The sequence below is a fragment of the Tetrao urogallus genome, assembly GCF_951394365.1.
Source record: "Tetrao urogallus genome assembly, chromosome: 11".
Taxonomy (NCBI): domain Eukaryota; kingdom Metazoa; phylum Chordata; class Aves; order Galliformes; family Phasianidae; genus Tetrao; species Tetrao urogallus.
Genome location: NC_136824.1, coordinates 2,877,909 through 2,897,749, shown reverse-complemented (window position 1 = coordinate 2,897,749; position 19,841 = coordinate 2,877,909). Strand labels below are relative to the sequence as shown.

The 19,841-nt window shown below is 48.3% G+C and overlaps 1 protein-coding gene across 1 annotated transcript in view; it reads left to right on the top strand.

Annotated features, from left to right (window-relative positions):
- LRRK1 (leucine rich repeat kinase 1) overlaps nucleotides 1–17,634 on the top strand; it is a gene marked incomplete at both ends in the record, with an annotated part of 64,520 nt that extends 46,886 nt beyond the window's left edge. Inside the window, 12 exons of the mRNA XM_079540745.1 lie at nucleotides 1,007–1,146; nucleotides 2,290–2,536; nucleotides 3,883–4,049; nucleotides 4,849–5,046; nucleotides 5,697–5,974; nucleotides 6,118–6,312; nucleotides 6,975–7,126; nucleotides 8,657–8,774; nucleotides 10,047–10,163; nucleotides 14,762–15,597; nucleotides 16,184–16,285; nucleotides 17,457–17,634. Of these exons, the coding sequence (XP_079396871.1) occupies nucleotides 1,007–1,146; nucleotides 2,290–2,536; nucleotides 3,883–4,049; nucleotides 4,849–5,046; nucleotides 5,697–5,974; nucleotides 6,118–6,312; nucleotides 6,975–7,126; nucleotides 8,657–8,774; nucleotides 10,047–10,163; nucleotides 14,762–15,597; nucleotides 16,184–16,285; nucleotides 17,457–17,634 (2,728 nt within the window). The remainder of the gene's footprint in view (nucleotides 1–1,006; nucleotides 1,147–2,289; nucleotides 2,537–3,882; nucleotides 4,050–4,848; nucleotides 5,047–5,696; nucleotides 5,975–6,117; nucleotides 6,313–6,974; nucleotides 7,127–8,656; nucleotides 8,775–10,046; nucleotides 10,164–14,761; nucleotides 15,598–16,183; nucleotides 16,286–17,456) is intronic.
- Between the last annotated feature and the right edge of the window lie 2,207 nt (nucleotides 17,635–19,841).

The window sequence follows — 19,841 nt, the reverse complement described above, 5'->3', positions numbered from 1 at the left end:
GTAATGCAGCATGCGTTACAGGGGACTAATAGAGTGTGTGAAGCACATCATCTGAATGCAGATGGATGGGCCTGACTCATTGTCAGTGCTCACTCATCGGTGGAAGAGGAGGCTCTTCTAATAGACATAACTCATCTGGTAACAGCTGGTGACAGCAACGATGAGTAAGTGATTGCATGGCAGTTCTGAATGTATCAGCCTTACGTGTTATTGCAGCCACAAATTTAAAGAGACCTGAAAACAGAGAGTGGTATTCACAGCAGAACACTTTGCCAGGAAAAATCACACATTTACACCTGCAAAGGTTTCCTTAAGTCAGTGAGTTTTCCAGTGAATCCACTATTTCCACTATTGTGTGGCAGCAATCCAGATGAGTGAAGGTGCTTCACTGCTATCAGAATGCATGTGACAAGAGCCATGGGCAGTGGGTTTAATCTGGCCAAGGTAGATCTGCTGGCTGTGAGGCTGGAGGAAAGCTGCCATCCATGTTCTGTCACAGATGTGAGGAGCTGGTGGCCACTTCAATGTTCTTCTCTGCATTATCTGCATGTGCATTTACTCTTCCAGTCCCTGGAAAGATAGGGAAAGAACCATTGGTGCTGCTGTGTAGTTGGAAACCAGAAGAATATAGTGTCTTTCCTGAATTCATTTTGGCAGTCTGCAGCTGAACAGAGACTTGGACAGACATTGCAAATCAGAGGCTAGAACCCTAAACTCTGGACCAAGGTTGTGGTCGTAGTATATCTTCTCATGTACTGTGCTTCAGGGAATTACAGAACTAAGCCCTTTGTAGTAAAGATGCATTTACCTACTATGAGCAATTTCTTCTCAAAGTCATTTGCAGAATGGACTGAATTGAAATTCATATTCAAAGCTAAGGTTTTATTTTGATTGCCTATGAACTGCATGTTATTTTGTAGCTCAGCTTTCCTAGGAGAAAGAAAGTTTGTTGACACCGATTCTTAACAAAAGCTTCATTCCACTGTCTTTTGTCTTTCTTAAACAGTGTTGAATCTTCTGATGTCAACTGGAAAAAGAAAAAAAGTGGGGGAATTAAAATCATTTGCCAGTCAGAAGCAAGAGACTTTTCAGCCATGGCGTTCATCACAGATCATGTCAACTCTTTGATAGACCAGTGGTTTCCTGGTAAGAGAAGTGTTGTAATTTTTGGTGTGGTGTTATGTCTGTGTAACATAAAGTTCTTTGGCAAAGCTCTCCAGGTGTGCAGTATTGCATATTAAATGAAAACCCCTTGGGCTCTGAGAGTCTCGAGCCAATAATGTCTCAGAGAAGCTGATAAGCTGCAGACAGATTGAGATTCTCTGCCAGCAACCATTGGTCTACACCTTGCGTCTTTCATCCCATCAATCTCAGCAAGCACAAGTGAAATATTACAATTGAAGCAAGACCTGCTTGTATAGGAGTGAGAGTCTCTTCCCTTGCTCGTAGTAGGGGCAGGATTTCACCCAAACTACTTGGTGCTGTCCCTCAGTGCCAAAACTCCTTTTGGGGTCAGCCGGGATCAGCTTTTTATCCCCCATTTTGAATAGCTTGTAATTAATAAAATTGAGATGTGAGCGGCATGAGTGAATATGATACCAAGGATTCTGTGCCAAGGTAACTTCCTTGACTCCAGCAGTTATTTTTCCTGTGATCAGCACAGATCATGCTGTTACCCAGCGGGCCGTTTGCAACCCCAGTACACTTTGTTTAAAACCAAAACAAAGTCTCAATATTCTTTGTCATCTCGTATCGGTCACTCAGCGGTCTGGAACACAGTGCCAGAATCTCTTAATTGGAGGTTCTCCCAAGGAAACAGTTGTCGCACATAATCACGTTCTGCATGCTACAAACTTAAAAGGAGATTTTATTTGCCTTTAGATTAAAATAATGATAATGTTAATCACTGGAGCTTGAGAAGAGTCATGACTTCAAAGGCTGCGGCCTGGATGCATCCACTGGATTGTAGACATTTAATGGGGGCTGACAACACCGAATCCCTCTGTAGTTGATGGGAGAAGTTCTGTCGTGGTAGCTTTTCCCTCAGAGGGTCTGAAAATGTTGCTCATGAGAGAGAGCAATGTGTTCCTGCCTTCAGTGCTGCAGAGAGTGCTTTCTCCTGCCCTGCATCAGCTTTCATAAGCCTGCTTTCACAAACTGCAGCAGTCACGAGTCTGACCTTTTCCTGCCAGTGGATCCAGGTAGCGGCTGCAGACACTTGAATGCACTCAGAGCCGTTGCTCCTTCTCAGTTTGAGTTATGTTTTCTGTTTGTTTGCCTGGTTTGAAGCACTCACAGCCACTGAGAGTGACGGTACGTTGCTGATGGAGCAGTATGTGCCCTGCCACATCTGTGCTGCTTCCAGGCTGGAGGACGAGTGTGGTGAGAGGGCAGAGGATGCTCAGTACTTCAACATGGAGGACTGCGTTCTGACTGCCATTGAACTGGACTACATCACGTGCCCTAACCACCCCGACATCCCTGTTTCTCTCCAAGAGCTGGTCCCAGAGCTCTTCATGACAGATTTTCCTGCCAGGTAATGTTATTCAATGGCCTCTGGTTTAATTTCAGCGTGCATTCAGTTGTAATTCAGTTGTTTGTGTTCTTCCTAAACCATCTCTGCTAGAGGAGCACGCTGACGGTGAGGATTATGAGTGGAAGGTGTGCCTGCTTATGGCATGGCGATTGGAACTGGGTGGTCTTTTAAGGTCTCTTCCAACCAAGCCATTCTGTGGCTTTATTTTCCACTTTATTGAGTCCTCTAGTATCACAGCAGTGCAATATGGAAGTCTCTTTTTGATGTCGCTTTTGTCCTGCATTGTCCAATGCAGAGTACAGCAGTACTCTGCTGTTGTTGAAGTCTTCCTCAGATGGTATGAACCAGGATGGAAATTTACTATGGCAGGACCAAAAAGCAGTGCTGCTGTGTCACAAGACTGATGCTTAGATCACCTTTAGGAGAGTGAGTTTATATAGGTGCCACTACAGAACTCGCATTGGGCTGAGGCTTCTGTGTGGTTCCACTGCATGTGGATTAGTAGTGTGACAATCCTGAGCACCTGAAACACTTTCCTACCTCTAGCAGCATTTCTAATTTTGTTAGCTGCTTACCTGCATTCCATATGGATCGTGTTCCCCGGCAGGCAGAACACAAGACCAGAGTCCCTTTCAGTTCATATTTCTCAAACCTCTTTGGGCTGGAAGCAGAGCTGTGAGACGCCTCGACCAAATGGTGTCCTGTCAGCTGCTCTTGGAGCCTTTCTGTGTTCCCATTGCTTCCCTTTTTACAGTCATTTTGATAGGTACCTTGGGCTGGCATCACCAGAGGCCAACCACTATGGTCTCTCCTACAGACTTATTTGGCTGGTGTGAGGTGAGTGGAGATGTTTGGGTTCTGGAAGAGTGGGGAAATGATGAATTACAGCCTGGGAACAGTAAGCTGATTGAAATAATCAGGTTTTGGAGTGTAGGGCTGTTCATAAACATCCTGTCCTGCCTCAACAGAAAGAAGTGGAACAGGAGGTAAATGAAACAAACAAAAAAATCATTAATACAGATAAATGTTAGAAATGTCTGTAGCTGTGCCATCTGCTTGGAGAAGGAGTTCATGTGCTTTGCAGATCTATTGGGTTCTCATAGGATAAGCTGGCACCCAGTAAAAAGCCTTTTTCACTTATTTGCTCATTACTTTTCTTTCTGCAAGGAATCTGTTGAGCTGTATGTGAACCAGCACAGAGTACCTTGAGATGAAAAAGGGGATCCAGTCAGTTCAGCAGATATAACAAGAACCTAAGGAGGGATGTGTGAAAAACATGAATTTACAGTGCCTTTAAACTTTAAAGCTTGTCTTTTAATTAAAAAGCCCCAATCTCTTTTTGGCAGATTGTTCTTGGAAAACAGCAAACTGGAATGGAGTGAAAATGAAAACAACGTTCTTGGCCAGGGTGGAAGTGGAACTGTTATATATCGGGCACGATACCAAGGAAAACCAGTGGCTGTGAAGAGATTTCAAATAAAAAAATGCAGTGGTTCTCCCACATCAGCTGCAGGTACGGTACAGAATCAGCACTGAGATTTACTCTTGCAGCCTGAGATCACAAGCTAAGACCAAAAAGCCTTTGCTCTCTGAAGTGCTGGCAGCACCTGTTTGTATACAGCTTTGAAATAAGCTGCAAAACCGATGTGTTTTCATGGAGGAGGAAGGTGTCTTTAAGGAGTCTTTCATGTCAACACCTGTAAGGTACAGAAACTAAGACCATTTTCACTGTAGGATGTCAGAGAGGAAGGTCATTGGCAATGAGAAGTGTGTATTTGCGTGGGTTTGCACTAAGGGTTTGCAGTTCTACCTTTTAATAAGACTTTTAATAAGTCTTATTCCATCTATGCCAGCACATAAAGAAAGGAAATTGGAAATCCTCCTGTTCCACTTCTTGGGCAGGCAGGGATGTCCTCTCATACTGTGTATGCTGGGTGTTGAGCCCAGATTTCCATCAGAGGTTCAGTCCAAGGACAGAAGAAATGGAGAAGGTGCTTCAATTTCTTCATATACCAGGGAAGCCCTGAGATGAAGAAGCAGACAGCTGCTGTCCCACTGGCACATAGCACGCTTGCCTGAGCAGCCTGGAGTGTCCCATGGCAGAAGGACAATAGAGTCCCACTTCTGAGAGGGCAGTTGGGCAAGGGTAGGAAAGACCCCTTCCTCTGAAGGGTCTGCAATGTAACATCCACCCCCAGAAGACGTTAGTTTAAAAGGGTTCATTTTCTCAGTGATTAGTACCCTCCAAAGAGGGTATAATAAACATTCTTTTCTTTTTAGCTGGGGACTGAGGAGTTTGTATGTCTTGCCAGATACCATGCTGAAACACCTGAGAGCCATGGATGCCATGAAGAACTTCTCTGAGTTCCGCCAGGAGGCCAGCATGCTCCACTCGCTGCAGCACCCCTGCATTGTCTCCCTCATTGGCATCAGCATCCATCCACTCTGCTTTGCGCTGGAGCTGGCCCCTCTGGGCAGCCTCACCACTGTCTTATCTGAAAACTCCAAAGGTAAAAAGCACAGTCTCCCTCCTGGGAGATCTCACAGCTGGGTCACAATAGTGACAAATGATTGATAATGCCAAAAGCACTGCTTGATTCACGGAAGGGAAGGAGGGAAATTGGGAGGGATGGCATTGCTCTTCAGCTGTGCCTCTGGGGACTGAGTGTAAAAACTGATGCTCATTGTTTTGAAAACTACTTTGGAGACTGGATTTTCAGTTTTTCTGCTACGTAGTAAGAAGTGCAACTCTCTTCAGTTCTCCCTGTGTAGTGCTGTGTTTTTCCCCCCACAGATGTGTATCTGGCAGTCTGAATTCTCCCGTAACTGTCTGTGTTCTTGTTGCTATCAAATGAATGGCACTCAGAATGAGTTAGATTGAGGCCATCTGACCCTCTTGGCACCTGGGCTGTGTGTCAACTTTCAGTTAAGCATTAATTCTCACCAGAAGATTCAGGGGTCTGGAGGTTGGAAGGGTTTTAAAACTCAGAATACAGCTGCCAGATTTGTATAGCAACATGAATGGCAACACTTTGAATGTTGGCACTGGGTGATGTTTTAAAACATTCTCAGTTATTGCTTTGGAGTTTGAAAGAGAAAGAAAGGGGAAAAAGCAGTTACGATTACAAGACCTGAAGGCAGACTGTTCCTTTTGTGGCAGGGTCTTCCTTTGTGCCGCTGGGACACATGCTGACACACAAAATAGCGTATCAGATTGTGACTGGCCTCGCCTACCTGCATAAGAAGAACATCATCTTTTGTGACCTGAAGTCAGACAATATCTTGGTGTGGTCCTTGGATGTCAAGGAGCACATCAATATCAAGCTGTCTGACTATGGGATCTCTCGGCAGTCGTTCCATGAGGGAGCACTCGGGGTGGAAGGCACACCAGGCTATCAAGCCCCTGAGATCCGGCCTCGCATAGTCTATGATGAGAAGGTAACCGTGGCATGTCCACGGGTGGTGGTGGCTTCGTGCTGAATTCCCTCCTAACTGCTGTGTTGCTGTGCAGTGCTATCTTTCCCGTTGTATTCTTTCATGCTGCCTTTACCATGGGAGGTTTGCTCTGTTGCTGGCTCTAGGTTGACATGTTCTCCTATGGAATGGTGCTGTATGAGCTGCTGTCCGGTCAGCGGCCTGTGCTGGGACAGCATCAACTGCAGATAGCAAAGAAGCTGTCAAAAGGGATCCGTCCTGTTCTTGGTCAGCCGGAGGAGGTGCAGCTGTATAGGATGCAGGCACTTATGATGGAGTGCTGGGACACTAAGCCAGAAAAGGTACCAGACACCCCTTCCTCTTGATACAGCTCTGCAGCTCAGTTGCCTGTTTCCCCCTCCTGCTGATTTGGCCCAGAGCTTCTACTAGCTTAAATTAGAGTTTTATGAATGAAACAATGGCACGTTGGTGGCCTGAGACGTCTGGGGTGATATGCAGGTCCCTTGATGTCAATGGCAGTTAGGCTATTGATTTCGCTTGGGCAAGACATTACCCATAATTTCTAGAAGCAGCTACAGCATCGTGCTGTGAATGTAACTACAAAGACTTCAAAACCCCTCCAATTATAATGAGGGGATAGCAAAAGGATTTTAGGTATGAAAAAAAAGGATATTGGTGTATTACGTTTCTCATTAATTAAGTTGATGGCTTGGAGCCATCAAGTAAAGGTTGCCTTGACTCACAAACAGGCAGAGGTTGGGTCAGGTCCCAGAATTCTTGCATTTTACATCTGAATAAATTCTGGGATACAGAGGAATGCTAAGAACCACTGAGGTGGGATTTGTAAGGAGAAGTTGGTGCAGATCTGGGTACATCACAGGAAATATTATTAAAGGAGTCCTTGGCTCTGTAGCTTTAATAGCAATGGTTATGGTTCTGTTCTTCCATCTGGACCTCCAGCTGCCTTTGTGATGTGTGTCCTTCTCTTTTCCTTTCCCCACAGCGTCCGCTGGCCATTTCTGTGGTAGGACAGATGAAAGATCCCACCTTTGCAACATTCATGTACCTGCTGCCCTGTGGGAAGCAGTCTTCTTTCTTCTGCTCCCAAGGACAGGAATACACTGTGGTTTTCTGGGATGGGAAGGAAAATACCAGGTTAGATGGCTCCTATTACCCATTTCTTTTTAAAGTAAAAATCCTTCAGTGTCTTCACTTACCCCTCTGAGGGGAGGTAGAGAAGGTGAAAGTACATTAGAGTGAATGCCAAGGATACACTGAATGCTGTTTTCCCAAACTCTTTTAATTGGGAACAGTGGTTGCTTTATAAAGGATATTTAATGAGCTTAACTCTGCTTCAGTTAATATGAGGAGAAGATTAGGGCAGTGTAATGATTCATACACACAGGATGGAGCATTTGCACATGAGAACAGACGTGTTCTGCCTTTCCTAATGAGGCCATTTAACGCTAAACCTTTCCTAATTGAGACTGCAGTTCCATCTCTGTTCTGCAAAGCAATTAAGCACATGCTTAAATCCTATTGAAATCATCAGGAGTTAGCCACATGCCTGAAGCTGTGTGTGCATCCAAGTGTACGCTTCCAGTAAAATGTGTGCCATACTGGCTAGGTATGTGCTGTAAGTGTTATTAAATTGTGACTGAGATGATGGTGTTTTGCTCAGCCACCTATGACCCGTGGCTGGTTAGGTTTGCTTTTATGGATGTTATGGATCTTTATAGCCCTTGTTTTATTTGGAAACATTCACAAATGGATCTGAGTTTTGTATTAATTATTCGTAGGCATTAACCTAATGGGAAAGGTACGTGATTTGTTCCTGAGCTGTTTGCTTTGCTAGCTGTGATGCCTGGCCAGCCGTTCAGTGCAGGCAGTAGAGCTATTCCTGCTGAAACACATGGGACCCACAGATGTATTTTGAATATGTGGACGTTGTCCAAGTATTCACAGCAATATATCTCGGGGAATCTGCTTCCTGACCGGACAATGCAATTGCTGGAGACTGCTGAATAACAAATTGCTTCTATATGACAGATTTCGGGATGTGTGATTGCCTGTGCTGCAGTTGGTCCAACATCTGGGCTCGCAGATGCGATTGTGAATATCCAGTTGTTGTTCAAACACCCAAAGCCAATAAACTCCCCCGAACCCAAAACAAACAAAATCCTTGTAGTTGCAAAAATATTTATAGGTCGTATTTATAAAAGAATTTATCAGGTTACGGATCTTTGCTCTTATGTGGAGGAATCGTCATCTGCTGTTTATGTACCAGAATTAGCAATGAAACAAGATAATACTGAGGCAGTGAGCTTGGGAAAAGAGCATATATTCTCTTGAGAATCTTAATGGGTGAGGGAGGCTGAGAGCTTCCAGCTATTAATTACTGCTCTTCAGCTGTAGCTGCTCATCTCACAGCTGAGTTATAGTAACTGGCAATGGGAGTGCTCCTCATCCACTTCATCTATTGCTAAGTTGGATAGCTTAGCTGAAATCTTCACAGCAGCAATCACACATCCACCCCGAGGAAGAGCTGGCATGTCTTTGTGCCTTTTGCTTTATGAGAACCCTTTGGAGAGCCCTGCAGCACCGTCTGCATCACACTGTGGCTTGGCCAGAAGTGGCCCTATGCAGGTTGGAGGCTGGCTGCAGCCAACTGTTTGCTCTTTTCAGAAACTACACTGTGGTGAATCCAGAAAAAGGGGTGATAGAAGTGGAGAGGATGAGCTGCCCCGGGATGAAGCTGTGCTGCCAATTGAAATTTCAGAATGCCCTCTGGGCTGCCACGGAGGTAAGGCTATCAGCACCCTGCTGAAGTGCTCCTCCTCGCAAGGGATGCAAACCCACAGCTTCTGCAGTCAGTAGAACTAAGACAACAGACCTGAGCAGCATGGCTTGACACCTGCTGCCTCACAGGGTGTTGGTGCTGCATGCTTATTTGGCTGACACACAGAGGATGGTTGTGTCTCCTGCTGTTCAGAGCAGTCATGGGAAGCTCGGCTGCCTGAGGTGAAAACTGTCTCAGTAGGGGCATATCTGCACCCAGTGTTTCCATCTGGGAAATGTCCTTATCTCTGAGTGATAAAGGGGAGCAGTGAAAGAAACCATGCGTCATAGGCGGGGTTGTAAAACAGGGTGGAGGGATTTGGAATCTGGTGGGAAATGGGCACCCAAGTGCAGCATTCACCATGGAAAACCACTGCTGGGAAGATAAGAGTGAGAGAGCATGGCTGGCTTATCTCCGAGCCTGCATCCGCCCATCAGAAAGGGCTGTGTTAAGTGTCAGCCTGTTCTGCACAACCATCTGACACGAAGCAAGCAAAAAATAGATGAAACAAATGTTCCTGAAGTTCAGTTTCGGGGTGGGGGGGGAGGAGGCCACATGTGCAGAATAAGTGATCTGTGTTGGTGAATTCACATGGCTGGAGTATGGAAGCTGGAATGGAGTGAAGGTGGATAGCTTTCTCCCATGTTGGTAAATAAGATATTTGACTTTTCTGTCCACCCAAATTAAAGCAGGGTTCAAATATTCAATTTTTTTTCTTTTTTTTTTCTTTTTCCCATAATGAGAAGTATAGAAAAAGTATAATGCAGAGATCTTAAAGCATTTTGTTTTCACCTTTTTGATCCACATTAAATGTGCTGCTATTCTCCAAAGCAAGTGCTCTGTATTAGGTAGAGGTGTAGAGCAGGTGTAACTCCAGTATTAGTCTGGACTGACAGGTGAATGCAAAAGAGCACAAAAAGTGTCTCAGTTGTCCTGACAAATTCAGGGTTTGTTCAGAGTCAGGGTTGCCAGTGCTGGTTTAGATATGCTGCTATAACAGCTGTGGTGCTGAGTATGGTTGGGTTTGGGTCACAGCTCGTTCTGGGGAAGGCAACTCCCCTGGGTCCTGCCCATAGGCTGATGGTCTCCAGAGAAAACAAAGGGAAATTCAGGCTTTGCATATGAAGAATACAAATAAAAACTGTTTGCGAAGTAGTTGCATCTCATTCAGGTATCAAAGTGTAAAAAATATGAGAACCAATGGAAATTTATTGAATTTGATGTGTTCTTCCACAGGACCAGAAGATTTCAGTGTACAGGCTGCAGGGCATGTGTCCTCTGAAGGCCCCGCAGAAGAGTTTGGACTCTCCTGCTGCTGTCAGCTGCTTCCTGGTGATTCCTGTTGTCAAAAAGGTATGGGGGAATCCTAGATCTGGCTGTGTGTGTGGCTGCCAAGGCTTGTGCCACTTGTCACCAGCCAGCATCGAAGTAGTTTGCAGTGTTTGGTGGTGCAAGATGTCTTTGGCTTTTGGTGCCACTGCCAGCAGAGCAAGGGGCAGAGGTGTGGGCATGAACCCATGTCAGGGGTCCGGAGCTGGCACTGCCAACTCTGCCGGGATAATAGTCCAAACAGGTCAAATTCCCCCCACAAGGAAGTTTTCCAGCTGTGTTTCCACATGACTGCATGACAAGGTTTAGGCTGATCAAGCAAAGTCGAGGGGATGTGAATGAGTAATTAGTATAGAGATTTGTTAACTCTTAACGCAGGGCTTGGGTATACTCTGGCTCCTGCTCTTGCTCTTTTGCTGGCACATGTGCAGCTGTTGTGTAGGTAATACTGTGCACACAAACTTCTTTTTGGTTTTGGAAGAGAACGCTTGGATCATAAATGCAGTCTACGAGCTGCCACCTATGACTAATAAAAAGTTGTGTGCTATCTAGCTGGTTCTGAAACTGCTACCATCCAATTATTGGCAAGTGGAATCTGACATTACTGCCTATTGCGGGCAAGTCTGGGGGATGTATAAAAATTGCTCTGGGGCTAAATTACCTCCGGTTTGCCTACAGCACCTCGAGTGAAAACACATAATTATACTCCAACGTTAATGGTGACCATGAAGTTTTTGCAGATGCCAGCGGGCTGTCTAAGGCTAAAAGCTCGACATGGAGCAGTTCTCACGGTGGCCGCAGAGCTGTTTAATCCCACGTGTTCTTTCACATTATTGTCCATTTCTGGCTGGTCTGCTCAGACTGCTGTCTGCATCCAGGGCAGATGGTTAGTGTAAGGTGTACCACTTGACTTCCAAACATGGTGTGAGGAGAACTGAAGGAGGGCACAGAGCTGAAGTTGGCAAAGGGACGAGTTTCACCCGTCGGGAGGCTGCGTCTTTCGGCTTTCTTTGGCTCCCATGTCTGCAGCGTTTCTCCACTGTGCAGTTTCATTTCTGACGTGTAGGGTAAATTTCTTTTTCGTGCTGCCTGAGGTTTTGTCCAGGATAGTCGAACGAGTCTTTTACTTTTCAGCTTTTCCACTGTCACACAGCTTGCAAAGCCATTCCTTAGGGGTTACGAGTGGCTTTATGTCTCCTGGTTTCTATTTTCAGTTTGTGGCTTGCCTAGAAAATGTCATAAATAATGCCAGGCTCTACAATAGTAATATTGAGTCTAGACACCTCCCTTCCTCCCCCGACCCTACCCAACCTTCCAGAAATCCACATCCCTTTGCTGCACTCCTTGCTTTATTGCATTTACTTTTTCCTCTCTCCTTTCTATGAATGAACTTGGCAGTGGAACAGCCAGAGCAGCAGCCGTGGGGATGTGCAGACCAGGCTGGCAAGAAACTAAGCCATTTTTCGAAGCAGCCAGTTCTTCCCATAAAGCAAAATGGAAAGCTTACACTTGTCAAACCCACTGTACAGCACAGAGTTGTATCAGAGTTATCACACAGTAATTATTGCCTGCTGGAGGAAAGAATTGCTCGTGTTTCTCTGGGAAGAAAGGCTTCAGCTGATGAGATGTGAGGTAACTCGCAGTCAGAGAGCTGCTGAGGGATGTTGCTGGGAAGGGGAATTCTTTATGACTGCCTTGGGAAGGCTGATCCAAAAGAAACAGTTTCCAAAACTTGGTTTCTCATCCAAAGGAAGCATCATGGAAACTTAAAGGCAGCGGAGAGGGGCCCAGAATCCAAATCTCACCCGCCAAGGAAAAGTCTTGTACAGTTTGAGCTTTTTTGTTGTGTGGTTTCTGGGGGAGAGAGATGTGTATGGGTGCAACCCTCCAGCCTCCTGCAGCAACCTGGAACTCAAGAAAACAAAAGCTGCATTTAAAGGCTGCAGCACTCAGTGCCAGCAGTGCCAGAGCCTGTGGGAAGGAGGGAGGAGGTGACCGAGGCCATTTTGGGTTTTTAACCTGCTCCTTGTGGCTGTCCCAGCTGCTCCTGTCTTTAGCCACAAGGACAGGATGTCTGGAGCCAGCTCACCCTCTGTGCTGCCCGTCGCATCCCATCGCAGCCCCGCTCCAAGGCCTTCCTTGCTGGCACAGCAGGGCTGCTGGCAGGACGCGCGCTTCAAATGCAGTTTTGTTGCTGCGTGTTTTTGTTGGCTCTTTGCTGAGCTCGAATGTTGAAAATGAATTCTGAGAAAGTTACTTAAGGTTTCTGGAGCCTGCCGCACTGCCCATCTCTGGTCGCTGTTGCAATAGCCTGGGTCTGAGGGCTTTGCCACGCTGCCCTGCCCCACCAGCACCCCATAACATCTGGTAGCAACCTCGGCAGTGCACCTCTCGTGGTCTCTGCTAGGCCAGAGATGGCAGGTAGGGGGCATTTCCCGGGGTCTGAGTTCTTACTCCTCCTTTCCCAAGCGAAGTGATAACGGCAGTGGCTGGAATGAAGCAAATCTTGATAGCAAAGACTGTGAGCAATGAGTGCCCCAAAGCGTCAGGTACCTGTCAGGTTTGCTTCCACTGTAGGCTAGCCAGGCTAAAATCTGGCATAATCCTTAAAACTGAGGTGGTATAAATGATGCAGCTTTGCAGTGTTGTTCTCCCAGTCCCACCCCCTGCCATGGCCTGGTTGCCTCCCACCAGATCTCCAGAAGGAATCTGATTGTTCTGCAGTGGCTGACACTCATCAAGAAAATGGCAATATATATATATGTTTATTTTTGAGGGCTGTGCTTGGATAATCCAGCATTTACAAAGCAAGCGAGACAGAATCCCAGAGCAGGCTGTAATAGTGCTGTGTGCCATGCTAGCAGCAGCTCAGGTTGGCACACCCATGTTGCATTCAAGCAGTGCAGCCACAGCACTGGGGAGCTCCTCACCCTCTTAAAATGTGCCTGATAATGAAACTGGGCAATAATTTTCTGAAGGCCATCGAAGCAATGAAATGTGACCATTTGATTTCAGGCATTCCATTTTTAATATGAAATACTTGCTATGCGGGGTCCTTTGGTCTGAAAACATTGGACCATTTTCACCAGAGAGATGTGAGCTGTTCTGCTTTGCTTTGTTCTGTTTTAAATAATAGAACTCTTTTCCAAAGGCAGAAAAAAATCTGAAACCCAGCTCGTGCAAAGCATCATGCCGTGTTCCAACCTCTTGATACAACCCCCTGGCAGGTCCATGTCTAAGAACCTTTGCACCAGATCCACTTGGCAGTGGGGACGTGGCACCGAGCACTGCAGGCCACTTGGGTTTCTTTTAATTAGTGGTTAGAGGATTGGGACGGGGCTGAGTTGGAGTCCAAGTCCCATTTCACAACTTTCCACTTGCTTCCCTAGTTTTTCCCATTACTGTAAAATTCTGCTGTGATTTGGATTAGTCATAGGAGTGCGGCATGCTGATGGCTTAACTCATACTGTGTGTGCAGATAGAATGGTTTAATCCAAGACTCTTAATGAACCTTGCAAATAGTGCTATCCGTTAAACTAATACCCCCGTGCTATCTGCCCCTTGGTATTTGAGAGCAGCTCAAGGTACTGATTTTGGCCTCCGTGGACCCAGACCCATCTCATGGGGCTGGCACAGCCACAAGCCCTGAAGGTTTCCATTGGCTTCAGAGCAGCCAGGGGTGATGCCAGGTCTGCTGTGTTCTTTGGTTCCATTTGCTTTTGGTTTGTAACAGCAGTGAGTAAGCCCTGGGCAAAGGGTCTTTTTTTCTTTTTTTTTTTCTTTTGAATTTATTGCTCCACAGGGAGGAAATAAAGACCCTTTGAGGTAGGTATTGTTTTATCTGCTGCACAGATGGGGAGTTTCTGGTACAGCCCTGAGGTCACGGGGAGTTAATTCCCGAGAGTCCCATTTCCCAGCCTGTTTCACAGCCCTCTGCACCGCCTCACTGAGCAGGAGATGCTGGGGATGCACTGAGCCATGGCCTTCTTGCCAGCTCCCATACAGGGACGTGGTGGTCCCCACTGCAGCCAGCACATCCCAGGGCAGGATGTGATCTACCTGCGGTGTGCTCGGGCACCTGGCAGTGTTTTTGTGCCTGGCACTGGGGGGATCCCACACCCAGGGCACATCCCTGGGAGGAGCGCAGCGGTTGAGCGCGGAGTGATCGCTGTGCGCCGGCGTTGGCTGAAGGGCCATCTCCCTCTTTCCATTTCCTCCTGCATTGCTTCCATTCCTCTCCTTGACTGATAGCAATAGCTTCACTGTGCTTTACTCCTTTCTGGATATGAGCCGGGTTTCTACAGCTGGATTCCTAGGATCACGATGGCTGCCTCTGAACGTGTTCCAGCTTGAATTTGTTAACCTTGGGGGCAGGCTGCCAGGCCTGTCTATCCTCCCTTGCCAATAAAGAGAGAGGTAATACTGGGTGAGAGGAGTATGGCTCTGCAGCAGCTTCTGTGTAACAGCTTCTTTTTATGTTGCTGTTATCGCTGAGTGATCTGGGGTAAGTTACTGGCACACTTATAGGATTGTGACGGGCAGTCAGCGCCGTGGGGATTGAAAGCTTTTGTCTGGCGGAGAAGTAAAGAATCTGGAGAGAATCTGCCAACTCTTTCTTGCAGAACTCGTACATGGTGCTGGCCGGTCTGTCGGATGGACTCGTAGCAGTGTTCTCAGTGGCCCAGGGCATCCCAGCAGACAGCTGCTCCTACCTGTGCTCCCACACAGCCAACAGGTCCAAATTCAACATTCCCGATGATGACCCGCGGCAGAACCCGTACCCGGTGAGGGCCATGGAGATCACCAACAGCGGCACAGAGGTGTGGTACAGCAACGGGCCCGGCATCCTCGTCATCGACTGCGCCGTGATGGAGATCAGCAGGAGGCTGGAGCCCTTCAGCCCACCCTCTGCCATCTCATGCATTGCCTGCAACTCGGAGTGCCACGGGGAGGAGGTGGTGTGGTGTCTGGACGAGAAGAGTAACTTCTTGGTGATGTACCACGCCGCCACCTACCAGCTCTGTGCACGCTACTTCTGCGGGGACTGCAGCCCTCTCAGAGACATGTTTGCCATCCAGCAGCCTGCCACAGCCATTCCTGCTACTGCTCCTGTCAACCCTGGAGCGCTGGAGGGGAACTTGCTGGAGGACATGAGCATCATCTACAGCCCCGAGGTTGGCACCCAGATCCTCAACCACCAGGACTCGCTCACGGATTATTGCTCCGTGTCTTCCTACTCCTCCTCACCTCCCAACAGGTTAACCCGCTGCCCCTCCAGCCTGCCCAGCTCACCCACCAGCTCTTCCAGTGCTCCACTCTCCACAGATTTCGAGGAGTCGGGCAAATTTCATGAACTGAAGCCTTCCCCGGATCACGATGCTGTGCCTACGGGTGACAACTCGCAGCATCTCCAAGCCATCAAGATTCTGCCTGTTAAAGACCTCATATGGATCCCCAGGTAAGTGGGTTGCTTACCAGGACGGCTTGAGCCAAATCTCTCCTGGGCTGAGTAGTGAGAGATTAGCTGCAGGTAATTCAGGAACTTTGCATGCTTATTTTGACTCAGCTATCCAGAAAATCATCACTAAGAAATTGTGTTCATAGTACAATAGCACATCCATTTCTCCACTCATTTTTAAAGATATCTGGTGATGGGCAGAATGGCTGCATCTGAGGCCTCGTGAGATTGATTTCAGCAGAATGGAATAGTGGATGGTGAGCTCGACACCCAGTTTCCCTGGCTACTGAGGAAACAAAGAACAGCAGGCAGCTTCCTTGCTCGGATGTGGTGCTGGCACGTCCCGCTGCCTCCTGTTGAGTTGCTCAGAACTGCTGGAAATGTGATTTGCCAGCTATAGGGGTTCTTACTGCAGCAGATTCAGTCACTTCTTGGTGACACAGCAGTGCCCCTTCCCTGCAGAAATCCCTGTCACTATAGGAGGAGTTGCAGCAGAGAGGATGGGTATCCAACACGGGATTTGCTCAGCTGCCAGCAGTCCCCATTGCAGAGTGTGTGTGTGCAATCTCCCTCCTTTCTCTTGCAGGAGAGGAGGGGATATCATCGTGATTGGACTGGAGAAGGAATCGGGCATGCAGCGGGGCCGAGTGATCGCCGTGCTGAAGGCCGGGGAGCTGGCTCCCTATGGGTGAGGCTGAGTTGGGCACCGGCTCCCAGGGGCACAAGGGGATGGGTTGCAGAGGTGAGGGTGAGATGCTGTGACCACAACCTGGTCTCCAAAAGTCACCCGGTGCCCAGTAATGTGATGGGCAGAGCCCAGTGTCGGTCTGATCCTGCCTGCTGCTGCCTCCAGGTACTCGGAGGGCACCAGCACCTGGCAGGAGATGGCTGGAGCTTGGCAGGCTCCGGCCCTATGTTAGGAACAAGTAGTGTATTTATGCAGACTGCAGCGCTTGTCTGTGGCTTCATTCATGTGGATCAGGTTGAAGTTCTGGCTCTAAATGAGCACCTTTGTGCTGTCAGCAGTGACGGGCCAGGGGACGGCTCCAAGAGCACGGGGGAAAGCAGTTCTATACATTAATGTGGAAGGTTTCATCCAGCAAACAAGAGTCCGGATAAATAAATAGCTGCTGGGGAGATGGGGGTGCTCCTGCTGATCACTTAAATACCAGTCTGGGATTGTACTATTTATGTCCAAACAAATGGAGGTTAAGCACCGCTAAGGATTATAAATGACCATTTATTACCACTGGGCAAACACAGCATGAGATCAAAGTGCTCCTGCCTTTCCCTCGCCTTGTTCACGGAGCATTTTTATCAGTTAGTTGAGAGTCGGGCATTCCTGACTGTAGGCTTGGCTTTTTTTTACCCAACTGTTAAAAAGAATAAGGGGAAATTAGGTGTAGAGCCACAGCTATTGGGGCTGGGCTGGGGCTGCCACTGGCTCACTTCACAGCACTGCTGTCTGATGCATCCCACCCCATCCAAGCCCGTCACTCGGTTGGGCTGGAGGCTGCTCTGGAAATGCCTGGATGGCAGCAGGAATTGAGCAAATCAGGATGTTATCAGCAACTTCAGAATGTCGTGGCAGGCTTGTGCATGTAGCGTCAGGTTTGGGCACCGGAATCCCTTATGGAATCTTTTCCTGTGTCACTGAACTGCTTGCTTTCACCACAGTGTGGTTTCTCATTCCTCCCTTTGCTATGCTCTCCCTTCTCAAGGATTTGCAGCTTATAAAAGGAGATTCACCAGCTGGAAAGGACAGCCTGTGTGAATCAGTGCCTCTGGGATTAGTGGGTCCTGCTGCTTAGTGGGGCTGCAATCTGCCCTGATGCCATTTTCTGCTCTTCCTTCCCCAGGACGCTGGTGGATGCTGCTCTCGTAGCAAAGGACATGGTTGTGTGCTGCTTTCAGAATGAAAACACTGAGTGGTGCCTGGCTGTCTGGAGGGGCTGGAGTGCCAGAGACTTTGACGTTTTCTACCAGGCCTATGAAGAGCTGGGACGGCTTGAAACTTGCATGAGGAAGAGGAGGTAGTGCTTGTGGCACTGGAAACCAAGGGCTGATGGAAGAGGGAAGCATCCTCCCCTGAGCATACAGCCCCACACGGGGAGGGGATGGGGTGCACAGGGTACCACTGTTTTGCTGCTAAAGAGCTCCATGGGGTTTTGGCAGCAGAACCCAGCAGGGCTTTGGGGACAGCCCAGCAGGGGCAGGATATGGGTGCTCGGCACTCTCCCTGCAGCTGAGAACAGGAGGTGGCTGCAGCTCTGGGAGTGAGCGAGCTATTGAATTGCACTCCTGCAAAGTCAGTTGTAAAATAGAGCTGATACAAAGCAAAGCCACTTGGGCTGACAGCTACTTCCTGATGGGAGAGAAGGGAGAGCTCTGTGACCAGGGAAGCCCATAAGCTGCCTTTGTTCTTCTCCTCTTTCTCTTGGTAACTACACTCTGAAGTAGCAGGAGCACAATAAGCTTCATTTGCCTGTGTATCTGCTCAGCTTCCGCCGCTGCAGCTTTTAGTTTGTCTTCATTAGTGGCCTAGGATGTTTTATTGGCTCTGAGTTGCACTTCCTAATTCCGAGCATGTACAGCGTTGTAAAAGGAGCCTGGCTCCGTGCCCTGTGTAAAGGTGTACAGTTTGGACATTTTTTGTTTTTCTATTCCAAGAAACTTGTGTGAGCATCGGCTGCGTGGGCCGAGGTCTGGTTCACATCCCTGTTGCAGGCTGCTACAACACACTTTGTCTCTGAAGAGGGGTATCTTCAAATAAACAGATTCCTCCCCACCTTGGCACCGTGACACAGGCATTTGTGGTGGGCAATCTGCTGCAGGGGTTCGGGTTTGCAGCACGTGATTCTGATGCCTGGCACCTGGTGGTGACTTCCAGCTTTATCTGGTTGTGTGCATTCTTTGCAAAACCACTGCTTGGAAGAGCCACAGTGGCTCTGCATTGCCCTGAGCACCCCGGGCACAGCTTTATGTTCTACATCCCAGGCTGGCCTTTGCCCCGCAACTCCAGTCCCAGCCTCAGCATCACCTCAGTGGGCACAAAGCTGCCTTTGTCCTGCTGTTACTGAACGTGAGCACCGCCGCCTGCCCCAGACACATCGTAAAGTGGCTGCTCTGGAAGTCCTGCTGCCAGGAAAAAAGGGAGCTGAGGGGCTGGAGCTGTTGGGAGAGCTGATGCTGCTGGGAGCGAGCGCGTCCCAGTGGGCGGCAGTGGGCTCGGAGTGTGGGATTAGAGCCTGAAATCTGCTTCTCAGCAGTCTTGTTCCCATAACCCCGGTGTCTGGCTGCTGCTGGAGCTTGCTGTGGACACTTGACCTTCCTGTGGGCGACTCAGTGCAGTTTTGGGACTTAAAAGTGTATTTTCAGCTAAAGGTGGCACTGAGGCTCTTCTCAGCCTTTTTTTAAGGGGGAGACCCTAAAACAGGAGGCAGCAGCACCCAGCTGGGCTATATGCTGGGCACAGGACTGCAGCACCTGCACTGCAGAACAGAACCAAAGGAACCCACGAGGGAGTGAATGGGATTGGAAGATGCTGTCACCCATGTCCATGGAGCAAAGAGTTCTGTCAGGGGGTGTCTCAACTGGGATGGGGAAGGGGAAGGGATAGGAACATGGATGGGATGAGAAGGGAATGGGGATGAGATGAGGATGGTAGCAGGAAGGGAGTGGTGATAGACTGGTGATGGGAATAGACTTGAGGGATGGAGAAGTGAATGGAGATGGAATGGAGATGGAAATGGGAAGGGGAAGAGGATGGAGAAGGGAATGGAAATAGGATGGAGATGAGGAAGGGGATGAGGGTTGGGGAACGGATCCAGTGGCTGCTGCCCTCCTGTCCAGCCCTGCAGAGCTGCCTGGGGCCCATCTTGTGCTGCTGAGACACCCCAAATGCCACCTGCTGAGCCAAGGCCACTGCAGCCACCAGCCATTATCTCCTGTTTGCTTTGCGTGTTTGCTTTATTGGGGCATCACTCAGATGCCTTAAACTGTGCCCTTTGTAGGAGCCTTCCTGAAATGTCAACAAAGGACAGAGGAGTGGCTTTGATTTTTCCTTTTGTCTTTGTTCTCCAAGGAGACAGAGAAGCAGAGCAGGCCTGGCGAAGCTCCCTGCACTGGGACCCCTGCTTGCTGGAAACTGGAGCTGATTCAGGGCAATTAAAGCCGAGGGTTTTATTGAATTAAAGTGTGAAGGCAAATGCAGCCAGCCTGCTAGGCAGCCCCTTCTTTTCTTG